Source organism: Geotrypetes seraphini, chromosome 8 (genome assembly GCF_902459505.1).
Source record: "Geotrypetes seraphini chromosome 8, aGeoSer1.1, whole genome shotgun sequence".
Classification (NCBI taxonomy): domain Eukaryota; kingdom Metazoa; phylum Chordata; class Amphibia; order Gymnophiona; family Dermophiidae; genus Geotrypetes; species Geotrypetes seraphini.
In genome coordinates this window covers 112,235,797-112,263,513 of record NC_047091.1, presented here as the reverse complement: position 1 = coordinate 112,263,513, position 27,717 = coordinate 112,235,797, and the positions used below count along the sequence as shown (strand labels likewise).

Here is a 27,717-nt window from a genome sequence, read left to right as displayed (position 1 = left end):
AATAGGAATAGGACCCCCAAATGGCTGAATATTATCACCCTGTATCCAATCTGACTTATTTGGGGGAAACTAGCTGAAAAGCCAGCATGACCCCCATAAAACAGTTTTTAGATGAAGCCCTGATTTTCATCGACAGCAGTCAGATGCTCAGAAGGTAACATTAACTGCCCTGTGGCCCTGTCAGGACCTGAATACATATTAATGGTAATGACTTCCTTCTGCTGTGGATGGACTTTGATAAATTGGACCATCTGTTATTTCTCCAGCACCTTAGGTCAACTGGCATATCGGAGAAGTGATAGTGCAGTGGTCTGAATCCTCTGTGAAAGACAGGACCTTATTCCGTCCGCTCACAGCATTCCTCAGGAGCCAACACCGTCCCCTGTTCCTTTGAATATTTATAAGCAACTGTTGGCAGGCATCAATCAGAAGTATAGATTAGTTGAGGAACCAATCTCCTGATTGTAGCAAGTTTCTGGGTCTTGCCACATCTGCGTAGACCCGGCAAGACCCGGAAACCAGCTACAATCATGACGCCAGCCACAGAAGCCTAAGAGAACATAAAGCCAATCTCCTGTTCCACCACCAAGCTCTCAGGTTACTGATACCAAGCTGGGCAAAATATTGGTCAGGCTGTAGCTCCCAGTGGTCCACCCTGTTCTTCTGCCCATGCCCCAGGCGGCTGTAAAGAAGAAAATGAAGGCGTGCTTTCTTGGTGTGGCTGGAATGACACAGACTGAAACCAAATTCTGTCAAATTGACTAGGCAGGAGGAAGGGAGCATTTACAATTAATTACCTGACCATCTGTCTTAGGTAAAGTAATACTCGTAAAATAAAACAAAAAAGGAAAATAAGGTGAGACCTTTTTTATTGGACTAACTTAATACATTTTTTCACTAGCTTAGAAAAGCAGAACCCTTTTCCTCACGTCAGGACAATATGAGCAAAAGATGACAATATCAGAACATATAAGCGAAATCTAAAAGTGAAACTGTCTTAGGAATTAAGGGTATTGAGCTTAGCTAAAGTCCTTACATCTGGGACTCCAGTTCTCCTGCTGAAACCAAGTTCATATATGCCATGGGAGTAAAACCAGGGACGACGGATCCTGTCTCTCGTGCTGATGAACTGTGCTGATTCTTACACTCTGTGCAGCTCATTCTCTTTCCGCATTTTTTCATTTGCCGTAGCCAATTCATATTGTGCTTTCAATTTAATTTCTTTCTTCTCTTCCCCACCCTAAAAGCTACATGAATATCCCACACCAGCTTAGCAGCAGGAGCACAGCGGTGGGTCCAGCTGACCTTTAATTAAAGCAGAGGTGAGAACAGAAACAGGTCTTTGGCGTAGTGGAAGTTGAATTGGCTGCACTGTGATTTCTACCTGGTTGAGAGGAAGGTGTCATTGATAAGGTTAGGCTGATTTTTATCTGTTGTTTCACTTGTAAAATGTATTTTGTGTTTTATGCTATGCTCTCCTAATTTGGACCTTTGGGCAAACAGGATATAACTATAAAGAAAGAAATAAAAAGCTCAACCTTGCTCAATGGAATAAAATCACCTTAGAAACCTCCAAGTATATAAAATCAGATCAGAACTGTTGGCCATTTCTCAAGAGACAGCTGGGGCAAGATACATTTACCATAATTTGAATTTAAATGGTCTATTTATTATGTTTTGTTTGTTCATTTGTGTCAATTGTATTATTTTTACTGGTTGTAATTATGAGTTTTACATTGTAAGTTGCTTAGGTTTCTAAATGGGAAATAAATGAATACATAAATAAATGCATAGATAAATGTCCCTGTATAATGCTGGAGAGATGCTGCTTTTCACCTCTGTGTAACACTTAAAGTATATTTTCATTCCAGCAACCTTCAGAAGCCCAGACATCTCATTTAATGCCAGGAAATGAAGATGGAGAAAGGGAAGTAACTTAGGACAGAAAAGCACAAGTCTGGGATAAGAGAAAAGGGAGAAACTCTACATAGGAACCAAGTCCAGTTTCCTCTCAGCTGCCTGCAGAAGCACCAGCAATTAGCTCATAAGGCTTCCAGTGCTGTAAATGCCATGTGAACAGAAACACGTTGTCCACAAAGCTGCAGGGTTGTGAGCATTCATGATCAGGACTCCCGGTCTGAGTAGCTCTTGCATGTTGGTTGCTGTGGATAGACATGTTCTGACACTCCCAGAAGCCAGCTGCAACCTCTCAGACTGAGTAAACTGATCTTCCTGACCACAGTGAACATGTACAGCTACAAAGAAGATGGAGGATGGTAGGAGAATGAAAAATGAATGAGGGGAATGCACTACTCAGGGCTAGCTCAAGAGATTGTGGTGTCCTGGGCCAAATTTTTCATTGGTGCCCCCTCTCCACGCCTGCAATCGGGTATTTGTACCTTTATCCCCTTCTGCCTGTGATTCAGTATCTCCCCTTTTCTCTCAAGTCCCTCCCTCCTGCTGCACCAGGGGAGGGCTCAGGCCCAGGCTGCTAGTGATAAAGGGTGCCAAAATCTCAGTCCAGCATCTGTCCTTCTAAGAGGTGCACTAGGCCTGTGCCTCACCTAGCCTATAGGATAAGATGTCCCTGATACTACTGTCACACCACTTTGTAAGAACATGTAAGGAAGGGCTGTTGTTTTTGTGATGTATACTTTTCATGCATGGGTCTACAAGCAAAATCACAAAAAAGTGAGGTGTAGAGGGAATCAATCCACTAACAAAAAGATCTACTTACTCTCCACTTAATCAAATCAATTATGTGAACAGCAAGCGCCTTTTACAGATAAAAGATACAGCCTCAGGTCTTGGGTGAGCCAACCACTTACAGCTCTACCTCACCATTGACATCATTGGCATAAAAAAACTTTCGTCAAATGGGTATGTTTAATTTCAAAAAGAGAAAAAAGTTTTAACATTAAGAAACCATCATTTATCAGTCAAGAGCACACAACAATCACTAAAGTCCAGTAGTCCTGAAGATGTTGACTGATTAAAGAAGGCCAGTGGTATTTTTTTTTTGTTCTTAGGTTTCTTGATGTTAAAACTTTTTTCTCCTTTTGAAATTAAACATACCCGTTTGACGAAAGTTTTTTTGTGCCAATGATGTCAGTGGTGAGGTAGAGCTGTAAGTGGTTGGTTCACCCAAGGCCTGAGGCTTTTTCTGTCGTCTGTAAAAGGGTGCTTGGTGTTCACATAATTGATTTGATTAAGTGGAGAGTAAGTCGATCTTTTTGTTAGTGGGTCTACAAGCACACACATGGTTCCAGTAGAAATAGAGGTAATGGCAACCAACACAACATACTGCACACAAGGGTGATGAGTTCTATCTAAGTTACAGTGCTGCATGCGTCTGGCAGCGCTATAGTACACAGTAATAGTAAGTGAGTTAACTGGAAGCTCATCACCATATCTTTCAGCCCTTGCTAACCTGCAGAACGAATCACACCAACAATGATGACAGCAATGATGTCCCAGGCATAACCTGCAGAATCAATATCAGACTTACCTTGGGCTCCGTCAAACTTAGCTTTCTTTACTGCAAAGAGAAAGAGAGGGAGAAAGAGAATTAACTGTGATCAAATCCAATTTGGGAAGGACAGAAGACTTCCCCTAAATCAAACCTATTGAGAGTAAAAGCACAAAAATGGTTAAGTTTCCATCCATGGGAAAATGTTTATGCTTATTAAGTCTCTTGATATACCGCCCTTCTAACTAGCAATAGAGTGATTTAAAAAAATATAATGGAAAGGAACTACAGTTCCATAAAGAGAAAAGGCAGACAGTGACTGAATGAGGAAAAGGGAAGACAGTATTGTAGCTGCCCTATTAGTTGACTTGAATATGTTGAATAAAGTCAGCAAATAAGCCATAGGGGAAACCTTCATATTAGTTTAATTGAGTACATCTGTGACCAGCTTTTGAAAGCTCTGTTCCTTTCATCAAGTCAGTGAAGAAAAAGTGCAATTCTTTTGAGAATCTCTACTTCAACCCAGTGTATCATCAACCCCTTCTTACAGTAAGGACCTCCCCCCCCCCCCCCCCCCGCAGAACATCTATACCGATTTATCACCTCTTTACCAGATGCTCCTTCCATTTTATGATTTTATTACTGTTAGCTGCTTGGAAATTTGATAAGTGGGATAACAAATTTTTTTTTCCACATCTTTATTCATTATAAACCCAACATCAAGTGCAACATATTATCATACAATATACAAGGATACAGCACTTAATTCCATTAATGATATAATAAATACATATCCCTTCCCACCCTCCCACCCTTTCATACAGCATAAAGACAATCAAGAGTAAGACAAATGATCAAGACAAACAAAATTACGACCAAATAATAAATTAAAGGCATATCTCCACCCCCATCCCACCCACCCAGTCCTTGTGGTTGAACTCCAAGATTCAAATTGGCGAGTCTAAGATCCTCTGGAAGCACTGGCTGCAGGCGGGCATATGCACACTGGATGATGTGTTATCTGATGGGAAAATGCTTGACTTTACACGACTGCAACAAACATTTGGTATCGCAAAGTCTCAAGTATATAAGTGGTTGCAGTTGAAGCAGGCCATTCAGAAGGGGTTCCCTGATTGGCGAAACTTAAAAACTCAATATAGCTTACCGGGTCTGTGCTTCCAGACAGATTTGCTGGGGCATCAGGCAGCCTAGTGGTATAAATTAATATCTGAATTTTTGAATAAAAACCCAAAAACTAGTCTTAGAGACATTTGGAGCATTGAGACAAAGCAGCAGAAAGCTGTTGATATGATCTGGAATCACTTTGAAAACCCAGACTGGAGCCACTTCCTCAAGCTTTACTCAAAATATGTAAAATCCAATTGCCTATTGGACAACTGCCCACCGACTATTATGAAAACAGCTCCTATCTCCTTCAAGGCTGAACTTTTTAACTGGGTTTCATCTTGCATGCGTACCGGTAAATTCCAGGAGGAACTTGGTCATATCCTCATGAATCCTATTATCAAAAACCCAAAGGAATCCGTTTCCTTGATGACCAACTACAGACCCATTGCCAACATATCATTCTTTCTTAAACTAATGGAAGGTCTGGTTAACATCGATCTCACGGAATATTTAGAGAAGTTTAACATTCTACACGATTCTCAATCTGGCTTCTGAACAAATTACAGCACTGAAACAGTTTTGGCCTCCATGACTGACCATCTTTTCCATTTGTTTTCCCGGGAAAAAAGTGCACTTGTACTGCAGTTCGACCTGAGCAGTGCCTTCGACCTTGTTGATCATGACCTCCTGCTTAGGTGCCTTGATTCCATCGGCATTTCCGGACAGGTACTAAATTGGTTCACAGGTTTCCTAAAAAAAACGTACATACCAGGTCTACAGCGAAGGAACCTATTCTCAAGCTTGGTCCAATCCCTGCGGAGTGCCACAGGGCTCCCCACTCTCCCCCTCACTTTTCAAGATCTACATGGCGTTAGTGGAAAATATGCTATCCGATTTAAAACTGAAATCGTACATATACGCGGATGATATAACAATCATTATTCCCATAACCTCATTAACCCAAGAGCCAGAACAATTCATCTCATCCGTCCTTACCAAGGTAGAACATTGGACTATGCAGTCCAAACTAAAACTGAATCCTGAAAAAACCAAGATCTTCTTGGCAAGTCCCAATAACAAGATCGTGAACACCTCCTTGAGACTAAATGGATCAGATTATCCAATTAATCCCACAACCAAAATCCTTGGCATCACCCTGGACCGAAGCCTGACGTTTGAAGATCACACTAATGCTCAAGTCAAAAAATGCTTTCTCACTCTATGGAAACTTCGCACCATTAAACAATACTTCGATTTCTTTTCCTTTCGACTGCTGGTTCAATCCCTGATCTTAAGTACCTTAGACTACTGCAATATTATATACTTGGGATCTCTCAAAAAAACCATCAAACAACTGAGAGTCATCCAAAATGCTGCAGTCCATCTCATTTATGGCCTCAAGAAATCAGACCATGTAAGCCCATATTACAAAAAACTACACTGGCTACCTGTGGAAGCAAGGGTCATTTTTAAGTTTGCTTGCCTTTGCTTCAAAACTATGACAGCTTCATCCCCATCCTATCTGTCTCACCAATTTGAATTCCCAGGCACAACTAATACATGCAGTACCTACATGTTCGCTTTGCCATCCCTAAAGGGCTGCACCTATATGAATTACCTCGATAGAACACTATCATTCCAAGCAGGCAAATGGATCAAATGTTTAACCAACTTCATCTCAAATGTACTTTCGTACCAAACGTTTAGAAAGTCAATAAAAACTTATCTCTTTGACAAATTTCTCTGACCCCACTTCAACCTGATGTACTTCCAAAACACTTCCAGATAAACCTGACTAAACTTAGCATGCCAATGTAATTTCAAAAGTTCTCTGTAAAGTCGCTGTCTGTATACAGTCTCTTCTCTTGTAAACTACTTAGAACTGTTTGTGGTATGGCAGTATATAAAAATAAAGTTATTATTATTATTAAAACATGACACAAACGCAATGGGGATAGAAGTTGCCATTCTAATATTAACCAATCCGGAAGATGCTCCATGAGCACAGGAAGGATCCAATACAGTTTTACCCAGCCACATAAATTTAGTAAGAATACTATTTAATTTCTTGTAAAAGGACCCCTGAAAATAAACTGGTAACATACCCATTTGGTAACAAACCACAGGCAAAAAAACCGTTTGGACTCTCCCCCACCAAGAAAGATATAAGGGGTTCCATTGCTCACACATATCTGAGACCTTTAGCAATAAGGATTTTCATTTACTCTCATCGTATCTTCCAGTGATTTTTGAATCCAAATACCTAAATATTTTATACCATCTTCTTTCCAAAGAAAAGGGAATGAGTGTACATTTAGCAGAAGAACTTCCGATTTACTCCAATTTATTTTATATCCAGAAAATTTTCCAAATATGTCAATCAAATCTAGTAAATGTGGGATGGTAGATTCAGGATTCCTTAAATGAAGCATAAGCATAAGCAGAGACCTTATATTACTGACCTGCATAAGGAATACCCTGAATTTCCTTTGCCTGTTGAATAGCCAATTGCAAGGGTTCCAGAACAATATCAAAAAGCAAAGGAGATAATGGACACGCTTGTCTAACTCCCCTCTCCAGACGAAAAAGTTCTGAAAAAGTATTATTAATATATAATCTGGCAGAAGGGGAACTATACAAGGTTTGAATCTGTATAAATCTGAATTTGTATAAATCTGGAACCAACACCAAACCATTTCATTGCTTGATACATAAAAGTCCATTCCACACGATCAAAGGCCTTCTCTGCATCCAAAGATACAGAGAAGGCCGGATCTTCCATGGCTTTTGTTAAATTTAACATATGAAAAGCCAGACTGGTGTTATGTGAAGAATGTCTTTGAGCAACAAAACCCATTTGGTGCATACCAATAATATAAGGGAGAGCCTTGGCCAAGCGTAAAGCCAATAACTTAGCCAGAATTTTCCATCTACATTAATCAAAGAAATAGGCCTGTAATTTGAAACCAACATGGGATTTTAATTTGGCTTCGGTAAAACAATAGTTAAAGATTCTGCCATAGTACCTGAAATGCAACCTTTAGTTAGTTGAGCCTGATATAAATTTAAGGTGAGGTAATAATGTAATTTGGAATGGTTTGTAAAACTACAGCAAACCCATCACCACCTGGAGTGGATCCAACTCTAAGGGACTTCAGCGCTGCTTGAAGTTCTTTCAGTAATATAGGTGCCTCAAGAGTTCCTTTTATATGCTCGGGAATTTTTGGCCCCTTGATTAACTTTTAAAATTCTAAACCCTCAAGTTCTGTATTTGAATAAAGCTCAGAAGAATATAAAGCTTTATAATAGTTCAGAAATTGTTTTAAAATATTTCCAATTTGAGAATGAGTTTCACCCTTTTCATCTTTAATAGCCACAATCTTTACTTTTCTTTTTTTGGCTTTTAGATAATTAGCCAATAATCTTCCTGCTTTATTCGAGTTTCCATAATACAGAGCCTGTTGAGAAAACAAATCTTTCCTAGCCAATTATGAGGAAATCTCATTGTATTTATATTTAGCTTTCAAGAGGGCCTATAAAGTAATTTGTTCCCATTTCAAGGCCAATTGTGACTCTAACGGCTCTTTTACAAAGCCGTGCTAGTGGCTGCGCTGCGCTAACGGCCCAGAAGCCCCTAGAGATTTAAAGGGCTTTGGGGCTGTTGCCGTGCAGCAGCCGCTAGCACGGCTTTGTAAAAGAGGCCGTAAATTCTTAATATTGTTGTTCCAAATCATACAATTCCTTTTTTTAACAATCTCCTAATATATGCCGAATTCGAAATGATTTGCCTCTCATAGTAGCTTTGAAAGCATCTCACAATGATTCTAAAGAGATTTCCTCTGAGGTACTGAGTTGAAAATATTTGTTCATTAAGGTGGGGATAACAAATTTTAATTAAACTTGAAACTTGTGCCTTGGAGAGGCAAACAGCTCCGGCTGAGGCATTCAATCTTTCATGCCACCTCCCCCCTTTCCCTCCCCCTCCCCAACTGGTACATCCAGGTTTCTCAAAAACCAACACATTCCCTAACACCATAACTAATTTTTTTTTTTTTTTACCAAGAGATATAAAAAAGGATCTGACCCAAAGATTTGCAAAAATGTAGCCACAAAAACTGATGGATCTTGTCATTTGCATCCAAAAATATTTATTTTAATAAACTCTTTCTCTGCTAATAAAGCTGGGTTTAAACAAAGCTGAGACAGAGAGGGAAAGTTGAAGATAATGTTAAGACTAAGAGCAAGTGACAAAATAGCCTATACACCCTCTCTCATTAGGATAAAACACATTTGTCAAATGACAGCTCATCATTCCTAGCTCTATATCCCAGTCAAAAAGCTTTCAGATGTTAAAAGAGCTGAGGTTTTGGTTTTTGTGGTGGCAATGAGTGGTAGGCTGAATGCTCTTATTCTTCTCTGGCTATTGCTATCTACCCTTCATGGCTCCAGCCTAAAGAGCAGCTTTCAAGTTTTATTTAAAATTTGATGAATCGCTTAATCTTAATACAAAGCGATGGACAAATCTAAAATAATAATAATAATACATCACCATGTACAGGATAACAATACATCCCATGTAATACATCCCATGTACAGGGAGTCAGTACAAATAACATAAACAAGTCACATAACATAAACAGGACTGAAAGGAGAGTGGGGGAAGAAATACAATGTATGATAGTAAATGAGACGCGTAAGGGATATAACAATAGGGAGGGATAAAAAATAAAGATCAAAGGCTGAAATAAAAAGTGTGATGATTACGAAGCACAATCTTATTCTGTGCTAATAGCTGACAAAAGCAAGTGTGTGTGTTTTGAGTCGGGGTTGAAAGCCTGTTTCTCTAGCAAATAATTTCCCAAGTTGTCCTGGCCACTGTGCATTCTTTGCCGGAAATAGAATTCAGTCCATTCCTGGAAAGCAATACATTTTTAGTTCAAATCTATTTTATTAAGCAACAGTAAATACAACGGCAATAACAACCATGGGATACATTTTCATCAAACACCCGCGGAGGACTGGACTCTTATGTCCTCCCCGGACCCACCATACCCCCACCCCCCAACAAAGAAGCCCCTACCCTCCACCCACCCCTCCCCAGAAACAAATTGTAAATAGGTGAACACAGACTAAGACAGGCTCTGCAATATATTAAAATATACAACAGCAAGTCAGAGGATGGGTTTGAAAGAGCTGCTTCTTCCATTCAAACTCTGACAAGTCTATTAGGGCACTAGCTGATATTGAGACTAGTGCAAGGCTAACATGGTGGAGAGACAATATCAATAAAAAGTATTAAAAAACCAAAAACATGGTGGATAAAATTGGGAGGGCCACTAATTGATAAAGTGCTGACTGTACTTTTGCACCTCACCACCTATAACCTAGTGCTTTATTGGTCAGAGGGGATATTCAGTGGCACAAACCAGTTAAATTTCACTGGGCCAGAGGGATAATATGGGAGGTGTGGGAGGTGCAATCTGCCCTGGGCATGGTGGCACCCCTCCTCCTCTCTGCCCTCCCTCGCTCACTTGTTTGCCCACCCACCCACTAATTTGCTCCCCACTTCCCCTTGCCTTCCCTTCCCTTTTTGGTGCTTTCTGACATCATTTCCACGCCGGAAAAGTTTAAAATGTGCGGGGAAAGGGAAGGGGGTGCGAGTGGCAAGGAGGTGGGGAAGAGGGCGGGAGAGGGACACCACCACCCCAAGCGCCACTCACCCTTACTACACCACTGATCTGGGCATAGTTAGCTTAGCAGGGTTTAGCCAGGCAATAGCCTGTCCTGCCCATTTAAAGCTTATTAGTAGGACCCTTTGAAGCTTGAGGAATGGCCTGAAATTTGGCAGCTAAGAGTTAATGCTTAGAAATGCAAGGTCATGCATTTGGGCTGCAAAAACCCGAAGGAACAGTACAGTTTACAGGGTGAAGAACTTTTACATGAAAGAGGAATGCAATTTGGGTGTGATTGTATGTGATGATCTTAAGGTGGCCCAGTGGCGTACCAAGGGGAAGGGGGGAGGTCTGCCCCGGGTGCAGCCTTAGGGGGGGGTGCACAGCCTGTCAGGTTCCCTTACCTTCATGGCGCTTTCCCCCCGCCCGCCTGACTGACTAACAACAGGCCCGGTCTGACAAACCTCCCTGCCCTGTGGCCACGAGTCTAAATTACCTTCTTACAGCAGCTGGAGCATTGAAGCTGCGTGTGGCTGCCGTAAAGGTCATCTCTGATGCAACCGGAAGTTGCATCAGAGACGACATTTACGGCATCCATATGCAACTACAATGCTCGGCTGCTGTAAGAAAGTAATTTAGACTCGCGGCCACAGGGCAGGGAGGTTTGTCGGACCGGGCGTAGGGGAAGCGCCACGAAGGTAAGAGACAGGGATGGAGAAAGGGAGGAAAGGTGGAGTGGAGAGGAAAAAATGCTTAAGGGAAATGAGTAAAACAGAGGGGAGAGAAGGATGCTGAAAGCACATGGGGAAGATGGGGGGGGGAAAAGGATGCTGAAAGGACATGTGGAAGATGGGGGAGAGGACGCTGAAAGGCCATGGGGAAGACAGAGGGGGAAAAGGACACTGAAAGCACATAGGGAAGACAGAGGGGGGAGAAGGACGCTGACAGGACATGGGGAAGACGGGGAGAGAAGGACGCTGAAAGGAAATGGGGAAGAAAGAGTGGAGAGAAGATGCTGAAGGAAAATGGGGAAGAGAGAGTGGGGAGAAGACACTGGCAGGGAAGAAGACAGAGATGCCAGACTATGGGGGGAGCTGAGGGAAGAAGATGGGTGCCAGACCAATTTGGAAGGGGGGAGAAATGGAGAGGCACAGTATTAGAGCAAATGGAAGACGCAAAGAGAAGAGAGAGAGTGGATGGAAGGAATTGAATGAGAACATGAGGAAAGCAGAAACCAGGCAACAAAGGTAGAAAAAAAATTCTATTTCTTTTTTTTTGCTTCAGGATAAAGTAGTATATTAGTTGCGTTGATAAAAATTTATAAACAAAGCCCTGCCAACTGAACATCTCTTTCTCCAGTTCAGCAGCCAGAACTTTGATTTATAAGGAAGGAATAAGCTAAATATTGCAGTACTGAGGCTTGTATGGATGCTGCGGAGATGGTGACGGGGCGGTGAATGGGATGGCGGTGAAGGGGATGGTGCAGTGACGGGGACAGATTTTTTCCCTGTGTCATTCTCTAGTGCTCACGTCAAAAGCTTCCCTCTGACTTAGCTTCCTGTTTCCACTTTTGACTGAGCACTGCGTTGCCAATCTGAAGTTCTGTTGATGCCAGGGGTAGAAGGAGGCCCATTGCCGATCTTAAGTGTCATCGCGGGGGGGGGGGGGGGGTGCAGATCTTGTTGCCAAAATCGGAAAGGTGAGGAAGGGAGAAAGATGGGCCTGTGGTGGATGGAGAGATTGAGAGAAGGGGGCAGATGATGGAAGTGGTGAGAAAGGGGAGAGAAAAGAGGGCAGATGATGGAAGTAGGGAGAAGGGGCAGATGATGGGGGAAAAGGATTGAGTTAGGGAAATACTGGAGGGGGTGAGGAAAATAGGTGGCGAGCTGTAGGTAGACAGTAAAAAAGGAAATTGATGAGAGGGTAGTAAGAACGTAATCTAGATGGATGCAAAAAATAAATTGAAAAGGGAAATGAGGGAAGAAAGGGATTGCAGACAAGAGATGTGGGAGAGGGAAGGAGAGGAGAGAGATGCCAGACCAATGGGAGTGAAAGGAGAGATGGAAGGGACATAGAATGAGAGAAGATGCCATATAGGGAGGGGTAGAGAGATGGCAGACAGTGGATGGAAGGAAGACAGTAACAAGAAGATGAGGAAAGCAGAAACCAGAGAAGACAAAGGTAGAACAAAAATTTTCTATTTATTTATTGCTTTAGGAGACATGTGTCACTGTTTCTGTGGTGTTGCATTTTATGCAGAGTCCAGCTTCTTGCTAGTTCAATTTAACCTTTGTCTATGTATTTCTATTTTATCCCCCCTTTTACAAAACTGTGGAGCATTTTTTAGTGCCAGCCGTGGTGGTAACAGCTCTGATGCTCAGAATTCTATGAGCGTCAGAGCTGTTACTACCGTGGCTAAAATCCACACTACAGTTTTGTAAAAAGGGGAGGGGTTAGTTTGTGATGACATATTCCATACTAGGTGAAGGTGTTTTCTGTGTTCTGTGTGTTCGAAAGACATGGTTTTCTGTTAGGATTGACGGTGTAGGATTGATCTCTACTAGTCTGGCTTGTTTAGATTTACAATGGGTTTATTGATGTTGTACTGCTCACTTCAGTATGTAAGATGCTGCCTTTTCCTAGGTACTTATGTGTGACGTGTGGCATTTTTTTCGTACAGATGGGGGGGGGGTGTCAAAAAATGATGGGCCCTGGGTGTCACATATGCTAGGTACGCCACTGAGGTGGCCAAACAGGTTGAAAAGGTGACAGCGCAAGCTAAGATGCTAGGTTGCATAGGAAGAGGTATGGCCAATAGGAAAAAGGAAGTATTGATGCCACTGTATAAAACTCTGGTAAGAACTCATTTAGAATGTTGTGTACAATTCTGGAGACCACATCTTCAAAAAGATAAAACAGGATGCAGTCAGACTAGAGGAAGGTTACTAAAATGGTCAGTAGTCTTCATCATAAGGCATATGGGGACAGACTCAAAGATCTCAATATGTATGCTTTGGAGGCAAGGCGTTAGAGTGGAGATATGATAGAGATGTTTAAATAGCTGCATGGCATAAATACGCATGAGGCAAGTCTGTTTCAATTGAAAGGCAACTCCAGAATGGGAGGACATAGAATAAAGTTAAGAGGTGAAAGGCTGAGGAGTAATCTAAGGAAATACTTTTTTACAGAAAGGGTGGTAGATGCATGGAATAGTCTTCCGGTATAGGTGGTGCAGATAAAGACCACGTTTGAATTCAAGAAAGTGTGGGACTGGCATGAGGGAGAGGAGATAGTGGATGCTGTGCATGGGCAGACTCAATGGGCCATTTGCCCTTTATCTTTTCTCATGTTTCTATGAATATTGACCCCCATATTTTGTAAGGTATTGCTAATGGACCAAATACATAAGAACATAAGAGATGCCGCTGCTGGGTCAGACCAGTGGTCCATCGCGCCCAGCAGTCCACTCATGCGGTGGCCCTTTTGGTCAAAGACCAGTGCCCTAACTGAGACTAGCCTAACCAGCGTACATCCTTGTTCAGTAGGAACTTGTCTAACTTTGTCTTGAATCCCTGGAGGGTTTTTTCCCGTATGATAGCCTCCGGGAGAGCATTCCAGTATTCCACCACTCTCTGGGTGAAGAAGAACTTCCTTACATTTGTATGGAATCTATCACCTTTCAACTTTAAAGAGTGCCCTCTCGTTCTCCCTACCTTGCAGAGGGTGAACAACCTGTCCTTATCTACTAAGTCTATCCCCTTCGGTACCTTGAATGTTTCGATCATGAGCCCTCTCAATCTCCTCTGTTTGAGGGAGAAGAGGCCCAGTTTCTCTAATCTGTCACTGTATGGCAGCTCCTCCAACCCCTTAACCATCTTAGTCGCTCTTCTCTGGACCCTTTCGAGTACTACTGTGTCCTTCTTCATGTACGGCGCAGTACTCCAGGTGAGGGCGCACCATGGCCCGGTACAGCGGCATGATAACCTTCTCCGACCTGTTCGTGATCCCCTTCTTAATCATTCCTAGCATTCTGTTCGCCCTTTTTGCAGCCGCCACATATTGTGTGGAAGGCTTCATCGACTTGTCGATCAGAACTCCCAAGTCCCTTTCCTGGGAGGTCGCTCCAAGTACTGCCCTGGACATCCTGTACTCTTGCCTGAGATTTTTGTTACTGACATGCATTACTTTACATTTATCCACGGTGAATCTCATCTTTCATGTCGATGCCCATTCCTCAAGCCTGGTTATGTCATGTTGTAGATCTTCGCAATCCCCCTGCGTCTTCACTACTCTGAATAACTTCGTGTTGTCCACAAATTTAATCACCTCACTCATCATACCTATATCCAGATCATTTATAAAGATGTTGAAGAGCACGGGTCCAAGCACTGAGCCCTGCGGCACCCCACTGGTGACGTTCTTCCAGTTTGAGTATTGCCCATTCACCCCCACTCTCTGTTTCCTATGCTCCAGCCAGTTTTTAATCCACTTGAGTATTTCTCCCTCGATTCTATGGTTCGCAATTTTCCGAAGTAGTCATTCATACGGAACCTTGTCGAATGCCTTCTGAAAGTCCAGATATACAATGTCAACCGGGTCACCCTTATCTATCTGCCTGCTTACTCCCTTGAAGAAGTGCAGAAAGTTCGTCAAACAAGATCTGCCTTTGCTGAAACCGTGCTGGCTGGTCCTCATCAGACCGTGTCCATCAAGGTGATCAATGATGCGGTCCTTTATCAGTGCCTCTACCATCTTTCCCGGTACTGAGGTCAGACTCACCTGTAGTTTCCTGGATCTCCCCTCGAACCTTTTTTAAAGATTGGCGTAACATTCACCACCTTCCAGTCCTCCGGAATCTTTCCCGTTTTGATCAACAGATTGGCTATCAGTTGAAGTAGTTCAGCTATGGTCCCTTTCAATTCCTTTAGGACCCTCAGATGGATGCCATCCGGTCCCGGGGATTTATTGCTCTTAAGCCTATCAATCTGCCCGTATACCTCTTCTAGGCTGACTGTCACCCCTCTCAGTTTCCCGTTTTCACTTCCAGCATATAACCTGATGGGTTCCGGTATGCTGTGTCTATCCTCTTTGGTAAATACAGATGCAAAAAATGTGTTCAGTCTATCGGCGATTTCTTTGTCCTCCTTTAGAACTCCCTTTATTCCTTGATCATCCAACGGTCCCACCGCTTCCTTCGTGGGTCGTTTTCCTTTAATATATTGAAAGAATGGCTTGAAGTTTTTCGCCTCCTTGGCTATTTTTGCCACTTTTACCACCTTATGGCACCTGCATTGGTGTTGCTTGTGCTTATTCCAGTTCTCATCCGTTTTCGATCTTTTCCATTCCTTAAATTAGGTTTTTTTGTCTTTAATCGCTTCCTTAACCTCTACAGTGAGCCACGCCGGTTCTTTAGTCTTTTTCCTCTTTGTTCCCTTGTTGATATGTGGTATATATAGATTTTGCACCTCGGTGACCGTATCCTTAAAAAGAGACCAAGCTTGCTCCAGCGTTCTTATATTGTTTATCCTCTTCTTAATTTTCTTCCCCACCATGCGTCTCATCCCTTCGTAGTTTTCTTCTCGGAAGTTTAGGGCCGTGGCTGTCGTTCTGGGCCGACGTTTCGCCCCTATTTCCAGGTTGAAGCGGATCATATTGTGATTGCTGTTTCCCAACGTCCCTTCTACTTCTACATCCTGTGCCGGTCCTCGCAGCCCATTTAGAACTAAGTCCAGAATCGTGTTTCCTCTTGTGTTTTCCTTGCTAACACAAATGTAAATCTCTAATAATTCCACCTCCTCACCACCTAGCATCTAATCTTCTTTGCAGGGGTATTTTTTTTCCACTGCCCCTCTTTCTTCTCTGCCTTCATTCCAGCATCATGCTTTGTTATCTTTTAGCATCTCTGCCACAGCATTATACCAGACACTTAATATCACAAAACCCTCTCCTAAAACAGGAATAGCTGTGGAACAGTACAAAACTCCAGTGAGTGATTATACTGTACCTTAAACATGTGTTTGTGGCTGAAAAATATCATTAAACTGGCATGAAAGCTGCACAAACTGTAAAACTACATCCTGGATTCAGGGCCAGCATTAGGGTTGGGCAAGCAGGATAGGGCAATTGCCCTGGGCCCTCCATATCACTGGAGGCTCGAAACCTGCCTGAAATTGAAAGAAGGACAACCTGCAAGCAAGCTTTTTTTTTTTTTGGGGGGGGGGGGGGGAGGGGGAGGACCCTGCCTGGATCTGAGAATCTCTGGTCTAAATCCTTGTTAGAAAGAGTCATGGTATGTACTTTGCATATGTTGTATTCACTTTTCTTTTCTTTTAAATCTTCAGTTAATAAAAATAAAATAAAAAATATAATGCACAGATATGTTGCAATAACCAATATAGCTGCTGCTGCTGAAGTAGTTTTTGCCCACTCACCCAAATTGCTGCACCTTTTTCAGCAAGAACGGATCTGCTTGTTCATACAGCCCCCCTCCCCCCCCCCCCCCCCCCATGGAGCATTTCGTTCTCACCTCTCACATGTCACAGCACCCACTATCTTTCCTCCCAGGCATTTGACTTTCCCAGAGTTTACTCCTACTGGGATGGAAAGAGACATCCATTTTGCCACATTAACAAAAGTCTTCAAGGTGCAGCTGAGCCCTTAAAAGTGTGCCTATCACTTTTCCTCTCTTCTCTAGAATGTTCTCGCTCCTTCCTCGTTGTGATTTATTAACATTATATATGGCCTTTCACAACGTTGTACAAAAGCAGTTTACAGTACATAGTATAACACAGATCATTACAGAACAATAAAAGCATTATTCATGTCAAACATCTAGTCCTTAAGATTTAATACAAAAGAAAAAAATAATAATACAGCACTGTCTGATGTTGATCTGAATGTTCTTGGTCCTATTTAGGGTTGTAGACAAAGTTGTCGTTAACAATTTAATCAATTTTTCTGAAAGAGAGGTGATAGCAACAACACCAGCAACATTAATCCTGATTCAAACAGAGGCAAGATCCTTCCCAGGGACAAAGCAGATAATATACATCTGTATCATACATAATGCCACCTCATTTCCATATAAATATTTTCAGAATGGCTTGTATCACAGTTCTGGTGGCAAAAATAAATAGAACCCAAGCTCAAACACAACTCTATTCCTGCGCTTCCATTCCAATCTTACTGCTAAAGTTCTCCCTGCTTTGGTTCTTCAGGCTGCAACACACTCCCAAGCTTAAATGTATACTAAATAGGGAAAGTGGATGGGACTTGCTAAACTGCCTTTCCGTGGGTACAATCATAGAAACATGATGACAAAGAAAGGCCCATCCAGTCTGCACATCCACAGTAACCATTATCTCTTCCTCTCTCCTACATATCTATCCCATGCTTTCTTGAATTCAGACACAGTCTCTGTCTCCACCACCTCTCCCGGGAGACTGTTTCACGCATCTATCACCCTTTCTGTAAAAAAGTATTTCCTTAGATTACTCCTCAGCCTATCACCTCTTTACTTCATTCTATGCCCGCTCATTCCAGAGCTTCCTTTCAAATGAAAGAGACTCGACTCATGAGCATTTATGCCACATAGGTATTTAAATGTCTGTATCATATCTCCCTTTCCCACCTTTCCTTCAAAGTATACATATTAAGATCTTTGAGTTTGTCCCCATACACCTTATGATGAAGACCACGCACCATTTTAGTAGCCTTCCTCTGGACCAACTTCATCCTTTTTATATCTTTTTGAAGGTGCGGTCTCCAGAATTGTATACAGTATTCTAAATGAGGTTTCACCAGGGTCTTATACAGGGAAATCAATACCTCCTTTGTCCTACTGGCCATACCTCTTCACCCTACCATCCTTCTAGCTTTTGCTGCCACCTTTTCAACCTGTTTAGCCACCTTAAGATCATCAAGGTGGTTTACATATTATATACAGGTACTTACTTTTGTACCTGGGATAATGCAGGGAGCTGAAGTAGGATTTAAACTGTGTTCCCCAAGTTCTCAGGCCAATGCACTAACCATTAGGCTACTTATGCTCCTTGATTTTGTATGTTGTTAGGTGCCATTGACTCGTGTTCGAGTCCTAGCAACTTGATGAATTGCAGATCTAAAAAGAAGTCAGTTTTGTGCTAGTCCAGTAAGGTCCTCCAGTGTCATCCCAAGGGTTGTTTTCAACATGTCCAGCCATTTGATTGCAGGCTGCCCTCTTCACTTGGTTCCTTAGATCTTCCCAAACATAATGTCCTTCTCCAGTCATCTCTCTTTTCTGACGATATGACCAGAATAAGACATCCATAACTTTCATCATTTGGGCTTTGAGTGACATAGCCGGTTTGATCTCTTCCAGAATCAATTTGTTAGTTCTTCTGGCAGTCCATGCCACACATAAAATTCTTCTCCAGCAGCAAAACTCAAATGAGTCAATCTTCATTCTGTCTTGTTTCCATATTGTCCAGCTTTCGTATTTGTAATTGACTAATGAGAAAATGAGTGTGTGGACAAGTCTGATCTTCGTTTGGAGTGTTATTTCATTGAAGAGCAACCAAGTACTATTTAGGTGTGCATCCCAGATCTGGAAGTACAAACTAATTAGCCAATTAGGTACTAACAATCAATTATTGGGGTTAGCAAGCATTTAATTGGCAGTAATTATGAGTTGATGCACAGATCTACTGTAGGCTCTATTCTATAACATGCACGCTAAATTTCATAGTGCACACCTCCAAAGGGGGTGTGGCCATGGGTGGGACATGGGCATGTCTGGGGTGTTGCCAGATATTAGGCATGATGTTACAGAATACCTGCATTTCTGCATACGCCATCAGTTGCACCAGCTTTTGGCAGACCTAACCCAAAGGTGCACGAAGAGCTCAAGCTAGTATTCGTAAAGGCTGCTCTGCACAGGGCATCCTTTACAGAATATTATCTTAGCACGGTGCCATAACTGCATCTAACTGAATCTGGCCCATGGTGCTTTCAATCAGATAGACTCACGCACTTACAGGATGGAAATTAAATCTCTAGGGGAAAAATATATATTTTGTGGCTTCTGACAGAATTAATTTGTTTTAAGAGATTCTAAAAGAAGATACCTGACACGTGACTCCAAGCACTATTTCCCTTTAAAGCAGCCAAAGTAAAATGATGATGTGGAGCAGATATGGAAATTACCAATGGCAAGTATAATGAAAATATGTGGTTTTAGATTTCTGCCTGCTTTATTACAGGACACAGGTAGCCATAGTGGTCATGCAGAAAACTAAGTTCTCTACAGCATCATCAATCCTAACTTAAAGCAAAAAGTCAACTATCCACGACCTGCCTATATGTGGATCCAAAAATAAACCCCCAATATTCAGCCCACAGAGGTTAACAGTTTTAAAACCACCGATCTCTGTGGGATGACTCTAATGTGAGACCATAATGTAATCTGACCTTGAACTGAGTAGATAAAGGTGGACTAGAAAACCTGATTAACTTAAAATAACATAAATATATCCAGACACTAGCACTGCATATCTGGATCAGCTGGCACCTGAATAGCTAAGCTGGCAAAAATAGGGCTGTCTTTTGTGTCCACATAACTACAACTCCTCCCTGACCCTGCACTAAGATCCTGATTCTATAAATGGCATCTAACTCGTAGGCGCCATTCAGTGCATTTGTCAATCATTGACTAAGCACTGTTTATAAAATCACATCTAGTTGCACCTAAGTGGTCTTAGATTTTCTTGGCCTAAATGAGTGCACATTAGTGCTGCCCGATTCACGATTTGAATCGGTTCACCGATTCACTTCGGGTGAATCGATTCGAATCGGTTCAAAACAAACAAACAAAAAAAAAATCGGCTTTCCAATTCGCCTGACCCTCCCCTCTCGCCCCCTAAAGCAGGAGTGGCAGCGCAGCTCTTGCTGGCCGGCAGCTGCTGCACCTGCTTTAGAGGGCGAGGGGGGGAGAGTCAGTCGGGAAGTGCTGCTGTTGGCTCTCCCCCCGGCGTCCGGCTTCCACACCCCTGGACTCCCGCTTCCCCCCTTGAACTCCCCGCACTGTTTACCTTCCAGGAACAGCCTGCAAACAAGATCACAGTGCTAGCGATCTTTGTACTTCAGAGCTTTTTCCTCTGTGGCGGTCCTGCCCCTCCTCTGACGTCAGAGGAGGGGTGGGAATGTGACAGAGGAAACAGCTCCGAAGAAGTACAAAGATCGCTAGCACCGCGATCTTGTTTGCAGGCTGTTCCTGGAAGGTAAACAGTGCAGTTTGCAGGCTGTTCCTGAAAGGGGGGAAGCGGGAGGCCAGGGGGAACACGCAGGCCTTCCGGGGGGAGTGAGCAGTCCTTCAGGGGGAACAGGCAGGCAGGCCTTCAAAGAGGGGGGGGACAGGTCTTCAAGGGGGGGAACAGGCCTTTAGGGGGGACAGGTCTTCAAAGGGGGGGGACAGGCCTTTAGGGGGGACAGGCAGGCTTTCAGGGGTGGGATAGGCCTTCAAGGGGGGGACAAGCCTTCAAGGGGGTAGGCAAGCCTTCAAAGGGGGGGACAGGTCTTCAGGGGTAGGATGCAGACCTTTAAAGGGGGGGAACAAGCCTTCAAGGGAGAAACAGGCCTTCAGGGATGGTGGCACAGGCCTTTAGGGGTTGGGTGCAGACCTTCAGGGGGAGACAGACCTTCAAAGGGGGACAGACCTTCAGGGGAGGGGGGCCCTGGTATAGAAGTACATAGAGGGAGGGAGGGGGGGGTGTCAAAGAGACGTGCATCTGCCGGACTTTGGGGAGGAAGAAATGGGTCTGAAAATAGAGGAGAGGGAGAGAGATGATGGACAATGAGATTTAGGGAGGGAAGAAACAGAAAAAGAGAGAAGTTAGACGCAAGGGATGGTGTGGAGGGGGGATAGAGATACTGGATAGGAGGGTAGTTGGGAAAAGAAAGGGAGAGATGGTGGACACTGGGGTGGTGGGGAAGGAGGGAGAGATGCTGGATGAAAGGGTAGTTAAAAAAAGGTGGATCTGTGGATGGAGATGGAAAAAAAAGAAAGATGCCAGACCTCCAGGGGAGGGAAAGGAAACGGAAAGGGAGGACAGAGATGGCAGATGGATGGTTAGCACGGAGAAAGAAGAAAGAAGGAGATCCTGGCAAGCAAGTTATCAGAAGACAACCAGAGCCTGGCACCAACAAGATTTGAATAATGACCAGACAACAAAAGGTAGAAAAACTAATTTTATTTTCTGTTTGGTGATTACAATATGTCAGATTTGAAATGTGTATCCTGCCAGAGCTGGTGTTAGACTGCAAACGTGAGCTAGGATTTAACGGAGGAAAAGTCTTTTTTGTTTGTTTATTTTGTTTACACCACAGCGCCAGTGTGGTTAGGAGAAGGCAAAGGGGGTGATGAGGATGAAAATAAACCCACCAGGATGTTTGAAACCCCCCCCCCCCCCCCCAAAAACAAACAAACACCCAATTGGGCAAGAAAATCGAATTGAATTGAAAAGCCAAGTCAATAGGCTGAATCGAATCAAATTTTTTTTTTCCTGAATCGGGCAGCACTAGTGCAGATAGATCAAACCAAGCCCAAAATCCACCCTGAATCTACCCTTGGTATAGATGCCTTCCAGGAAGGTGTAGGCTTCTACCAAAAAATTAATTTTTTAAATCATTTTTTGAATTGTTTTTTTAATAGCACTGTTCAATTATCAGTGCTGATTAAGCCAATTAAAAAATTAACCTCCCCCTTTTACAAAATCGCAATAGCGGTTTTTAACTCAGGCCAGCGCACTGAATGCTCTGAACTGCTCCCGATGCTTATAGGAGCATCGGGAGCAGTACAGAGCATTCAGCGCACTAGCCAGTGCTACAAATTGCTATTGCAGTTTTGTAAAAGGGCGGGTAAGCTGGGCACTTAGATCGGCTAGGCATGCTGATCTAGGCGCCTGACTTTAGGCATCTTTTATAGAAGCAGGGTCTAAGCGCAGCTGTAGTGGGCAGAGGGGATATTCTTTAGTACAGTGGTTCCCAACCCACCAGGCCAGTCGGGTTTTCAGGATAGCCTTAATGAATATGCATGAGAGAGATCTACATATAATGGAGGTGCCAGGCATGCAAATCTGCTCCATGCATATTCATTAGGAAAACCCGACTGGCCTGGTGGGTTGGGAACCACTGCTGTACTGGGTTGATGTCTAAAGATATGTGTTTGTTTATTAGTATTTATATACCGCTCTTCAGTACAACAGTTTAAAAAGGAAAAGAACGCCAATATTTATAGAACAGATAATAATTTAAAAAAAAAAATGGTAGTCGAGTAGTCGCAGCATAGTATGTTGCCCAAAAATTAAGAAATAAAAGATAAAATCACATAAAAACCTAAAATCACTAGGGGCCTCTTTTACAAAGCCACGCTAGGGGCTGCCCTGTGCTAATGGCCCCGAAGCCCATAGAGATTTAAAGGGCTTCGGGGAAGTTGCAGCGCGGCTTCGTAAAAGGAGGCCCTAAAATTAAGAAAATGCCAATCCAAATACGTAAATCTTTAAGGAGGCTTTCATCAGGTCTCGTAATAATATGTCATCAGCATGACAATGAAGATCTTCCCCATGATCTTGCATTATGGGAATTAGAGGAATCAGAAAAATATTAAACCAGATGGGAAACAGAGCCGAGTCCTGTGGTTCCACAAGCCAAACAGAATTCTTTAGAAGTAGCAGATGATATTACAAAGGTGTAGTCTGACAAAAACTAGCTAAACCATTTTAGAACCGCACATGAGGTGAATGGATTGTAAATGTTATCTTTTTCGCTCCCAGGGATCTCGTTTATTAGATAGCCCATAAATGAAATAGGTCTGTGTTTGTGAGACTAGAGATAGCACTTTTGTTTTTGTAACTGGGCCTCAGCTTTGGAATGCCTTACCAGCTGACGTGCAGATTATTGTACAGCTTCTGATTTTCCAAAACAAAAAGTTAAGTGCACACCTATTCCAGAATGCAAAATCATGACATTGAATGATATAGAGGAGCATTTTCTATATGACATCTAAATCCGAGTTTAGACATTTTAATTTTAATTTAATTTTTAATTCTTATATACCGCTAATAACCGTGAGGTTTCTAAGCGGATTACAAAAATGATGCATTAAAGATACAATAAATAAAAACTAAATAAATAAGATAGGTACTTGGAAATTCCCTAACTGTACCAAAGGCTCACAATCTAACTAAAGTACCTGAAGAAACAGTATGAAAAATAAAAATAAAAAGACAGAGGTAGAGATAGAGATAGAAATGAAATATTCCAACAAGTAATGATTTAAAGATATAATTAAAATAATAATTAAAGTAAACAAAATAGAGAGAAACAGAAACACACTCCAAAAAAGCATCAAGATCTTTGACTTGTAATTATTATGATCATTTAACACCAGATCTTAAATGCCTTTCCGGAATACATCATATCCCTATCCCTCTCCATACCCACCTCCATCTCCACCCCAATTCACTTCAACCACCATTCCCATTCTATTCTTTAACTGCCGTCAACCCCAGTTCCGATGGCTATCATCTGGGTCCCGAGTTTCCTCCAAGAACAGGCGACATCTCTGGCAAGGTAATCTCCACCGCTGCCGCACATGATGCGAGATCCTCAGAGGTAGACCCTTCGGAATGGGGGAGGAGTGAAGATGGTGTTGGGTACCCTGCTGGAACGGGTTCCCGAACCGACCGTTGGTCTAAGCGTCAGACTGCAGCTCTCCTCTGTCGGCTCTCCCCTGCTGGAACGGGGGAGGGGTGTAGATGATGCTAGGTGCCCTGCTGGAAAGGGCTCCCGATCTGGCCACTGGTGAAACTGGCAGTTGGTGCCGAGCACCGTAAGCGCTGCTCCTCCTGTAGTTCAGAAGGGTGCCCAAAAACTGGAGAGAGAAAATGGTCATTTTTAAATGACCATTTCTAGACGTGTTTGCCCTTAGTGCATCTATATTTTTTGACCATTTTCAAAATCAAACGTCTCTAAATTAAAAATGCACAGAACAAGCTATTGGGATGTAGGAGGGACCTAAATTAAATGAATAATTGCCAGCATGGTCACCGTTTATACCTACATTAAGGGCTCCTTTTACTAAGGTGCGTTAGGGCCTTAACACATGGAATAACGCACGCTAAATTGCTGCGCATGCTAGACCTTAACGCCAGCATTGAGCTAGCATTATTCTAGAAGCATACCGCGTGTGTGCGCTAAAAACGCTAGCGCACCTTAGTAAAAGGAGCCCTAAGCGATACTCCTTGCACAGATAATGCCACAGCCTATAATGCTTGTTTTAGAAGCTTCTTTTGCATTTTGATGTCCAAGCTTGGTACTTAGATGTCTGTCATGCATAGACACTCATATAAGTGCCATTTAAAAACAAAACAAAACTGGGATATGGATATCTAGAACTGAAGAATGTCCAAAGATCAAGGGGATGCAGTCTGGGTGTGTTTTGGAGAAGACTAGGGTGGGCCCAAAAACAGACATTTATCCCCATTTCAGAAGGAGAACGATGGCCTGTCTTCAAAGATGGACAACGAGCGTTAGATCTGCTACTCAGGACATCAAGGTTTCAGAAAAATTCTCCAATTGACCTGTGCTGCACTGGAAGCATTAAAGGAGGTCACCTTCTTCATCCCCCAACTGGTTGGTGACCTCCCAATCCAAAAGAGAGTCTGGGAAGGGATACTGGGCTCTGTGACCACTTTGGGAGAAACAGATGTCTGGATTTCTAAAATGGCTGAAACTATTTATGTTCCAACACATATTTATTTATTCAGTTGTCTATACTGTTCCCCCAGGAGAGCTTAGACTGGTTTACATGAATGTATTCATGTAAACTATTCTGAGTTCTCCTGGGGGAACAAGAGAGATCAAGCATGTTTCCCTATCTGTCCTGATGGGCTCACAATCTGTCTAATGTACATAGGGCAATGGGGGGATTAAGTGACTTGCCCAGGGTCACAAGGGGCAGTGTAGGTTTGAACCCACAACCTCAGGGTGCTGAGGCTGTAGCTTTAACCATTGCTTCACACTCTCCCCCTAAATGTCTGTTTCCATTTCATAACATAGATGTTCATATGCTGCCACAGAGACATTCAAATTCCTGTGTTGCCCCGTTGATATTTTAAACATTCATTTTTCTAAAATGGAAGTTCATACTGTACATCAATGGCATATGAACGTTTCACCTTGTATTTTAGAACAATTTCTATGCCAGCAGATCCTGTTCTAAGGTACAAGTAGAAGGTCAGATGTCCTGAATACGATGTCTAAATTCTGATTTGAAAGTCTTTTCTAAATGCCACTCCACGTGTGTTATATGCCAGAGCCAGTGCTTAACTTTAAAGTGGCCATCCTGGCTGAAGATCAAGCCGACAGATCATTTTACTAGCATAGGGACTGGAAAATTACTAACATCATTCCACTCCACAAAAAGGGATGCAGGTCAGAGGCTGAAAATTACAGACCTGTGAGTCTCACATCAATAGTGTGTAAACTTATGGAGATGTTGATTAAAAACAGATTGGATATGATTCTGGATGACGAGAGGCTGAGGGATCCCCACCAGCATGGATTTACAAAGGGAAGATCTTGTCAATCCAATCTGATAAGCTTCTTTGACTGGGTAATGAAACAACTAGATAGGGGAGAGTCCCTGGATATAGTGTATTTAGACTTCAGTAAAGCCTTTGATATTGTCCCACACCGTAGGTTATTGAACAAAATGAATACAATGGGACTAGGAGAAACATTGACTGGGTTAAAGACTGGCTCAGTGGTAGACTTCAGAGGGTGGTGGTAAATGGTACTTCATCAGAAACGTCGGAAGTGACCAGTGGAGAGCCGCAGGGCTCGGTCTCGGGTCCGATACTATTTAATACCTTTGTATGAGACCTGCCCAAGGACTTCGAGGTAAGATTACATTATTTGCTGATGACGCTAAGCTATGCAACGTAGTGGACAGCGCAACCATACCTGACACTATGAGGCAGGACCTACTTTTACTAGAAAAATGGTCGAATACTTGACAACTGAGTTTTAACGACAAAAAGTGTAAGGTTATGCACCTTGGTAACGGTAACCCCTGTAAAATATACACCCTGAATGGTGAAACCTTAACAAGAACTGTCGCAGAACGGGACCTGGGTGTAATCATTAGTGAAGATATGAAGACTACCAATCAAGTGGAGAAAGCTTCAACCAAGGCTAGACAAATGCTGGGTTGCATCCGAAGAAGTTTTGTTAGCCAAAAGCCTGAAGTTATAATGCCATTATACAGGTCCATGGTGAGACCTCATCTGGAGTACTGTGTTCAGTATTGGAGGCCACATTATCAAAAGGATGTGAAGAGAATGGAATCGGTTCAGCGAATGGCCACTAAGATGGTCTCAGGACTCAAGGATCTCCCATATGAAGAACGTCTAAACAGGCTGTAGTTATATTCTCTCGAGGAACACAGAGAGAGTGGAGACATGATAGAGACGTTCAAATATCTTACAGACCGTGCTGAGGTGGAGGAAGATATATTTTTCCTTACAGGTCCCATGGCAACAAGAGGGCATCCGCTCAAACTCAAGGGTGGGAGACTTCAAGGTGATATCAGGAAGTACTTCTTCACCAAAAGGGTGGTTGATCGTTTGAATGGTCTTCCATGTCAGGTAGTCGAAGCAAGCAATGTGTTCGACTTCAAGAGACGATGGGATAAACATGTGGATTCACTCCAGGGAAATGCTTAGGGGAGGGTTCTTTTAAGGGGAGGGTTCTTTGAGTGGGCAGACTTGTTGGGCCGTCGGCCCTTTTCTGATGTCATACTCTATGTATTCTATGTAGGGATCATTTGTAGGAGCTGTCCATTGTCCTGAAATAAACCTTTCTTGTGCATTTTACAAGTGGAAGCAAAAGAGCAAAGTGAGGATAACTTTGTATAGGTCATCTAGGTCAGTAAACATATATTAAGATCTCTACCTTGATAATGTCACTAGCATTTTATTTTAAAAACACTAGTAAATGTGGACAATTTCATAAAATGCATATTATGCTGCAAAAGATATTGTAGCGAAGGGTATCACACAGAAGAGAAGCCATTACATAAAACACACATTAAGAAAGAGCATCATTACTAGAATATTTGTGTCTGCACCTATAAGACATGAATTTGCTTCTGACGAGGATAACTTTGGGGCCAATACTGAGACAGTGGGAGGCAGCCCAATAAACTTTGCTCCTAATATTCAATGCCAGTAGCTAAATATGGTCCCAGCATTGAATATTCAAGCAAAGTTTGCTGCCCACAGACTTAGCCTATAATGCTGCACACCCAAAGTGTTTCATGTGCAACCCAAAAGGGAGCTTGGCCATGTAATGGACATGGGTGGGTCATGGCATTGCAAAACATTTGGTGTAGTGCTATAGTGTTTCTCAACC

The 27,717-nt window shown here is 42.7% G+C and overlaps 1 protein-coding gene across 1 annotated transcript in view; it reads right to left on the bottom strand.

The window, feature by feature from the left end:
- UNC13A (unc-13 homolog A) overlaps positions 1–27,717 on the bottom strand; it is a 286,301-nt gene that overhangs the window by 211,003 nt on the left and 47,581 nt on the right. Inside the window, exon 2 of the mRNA XM_033955982.1 lies at positions 3,509–3,538. Within this exon, the coding sequence (XP_033811873.1) occupies positions 3,509–3,538 (30 nt within the window). The remainder of the gene's footprint in view (positions 1–3,508; positions 3,539–27,717) is intronic.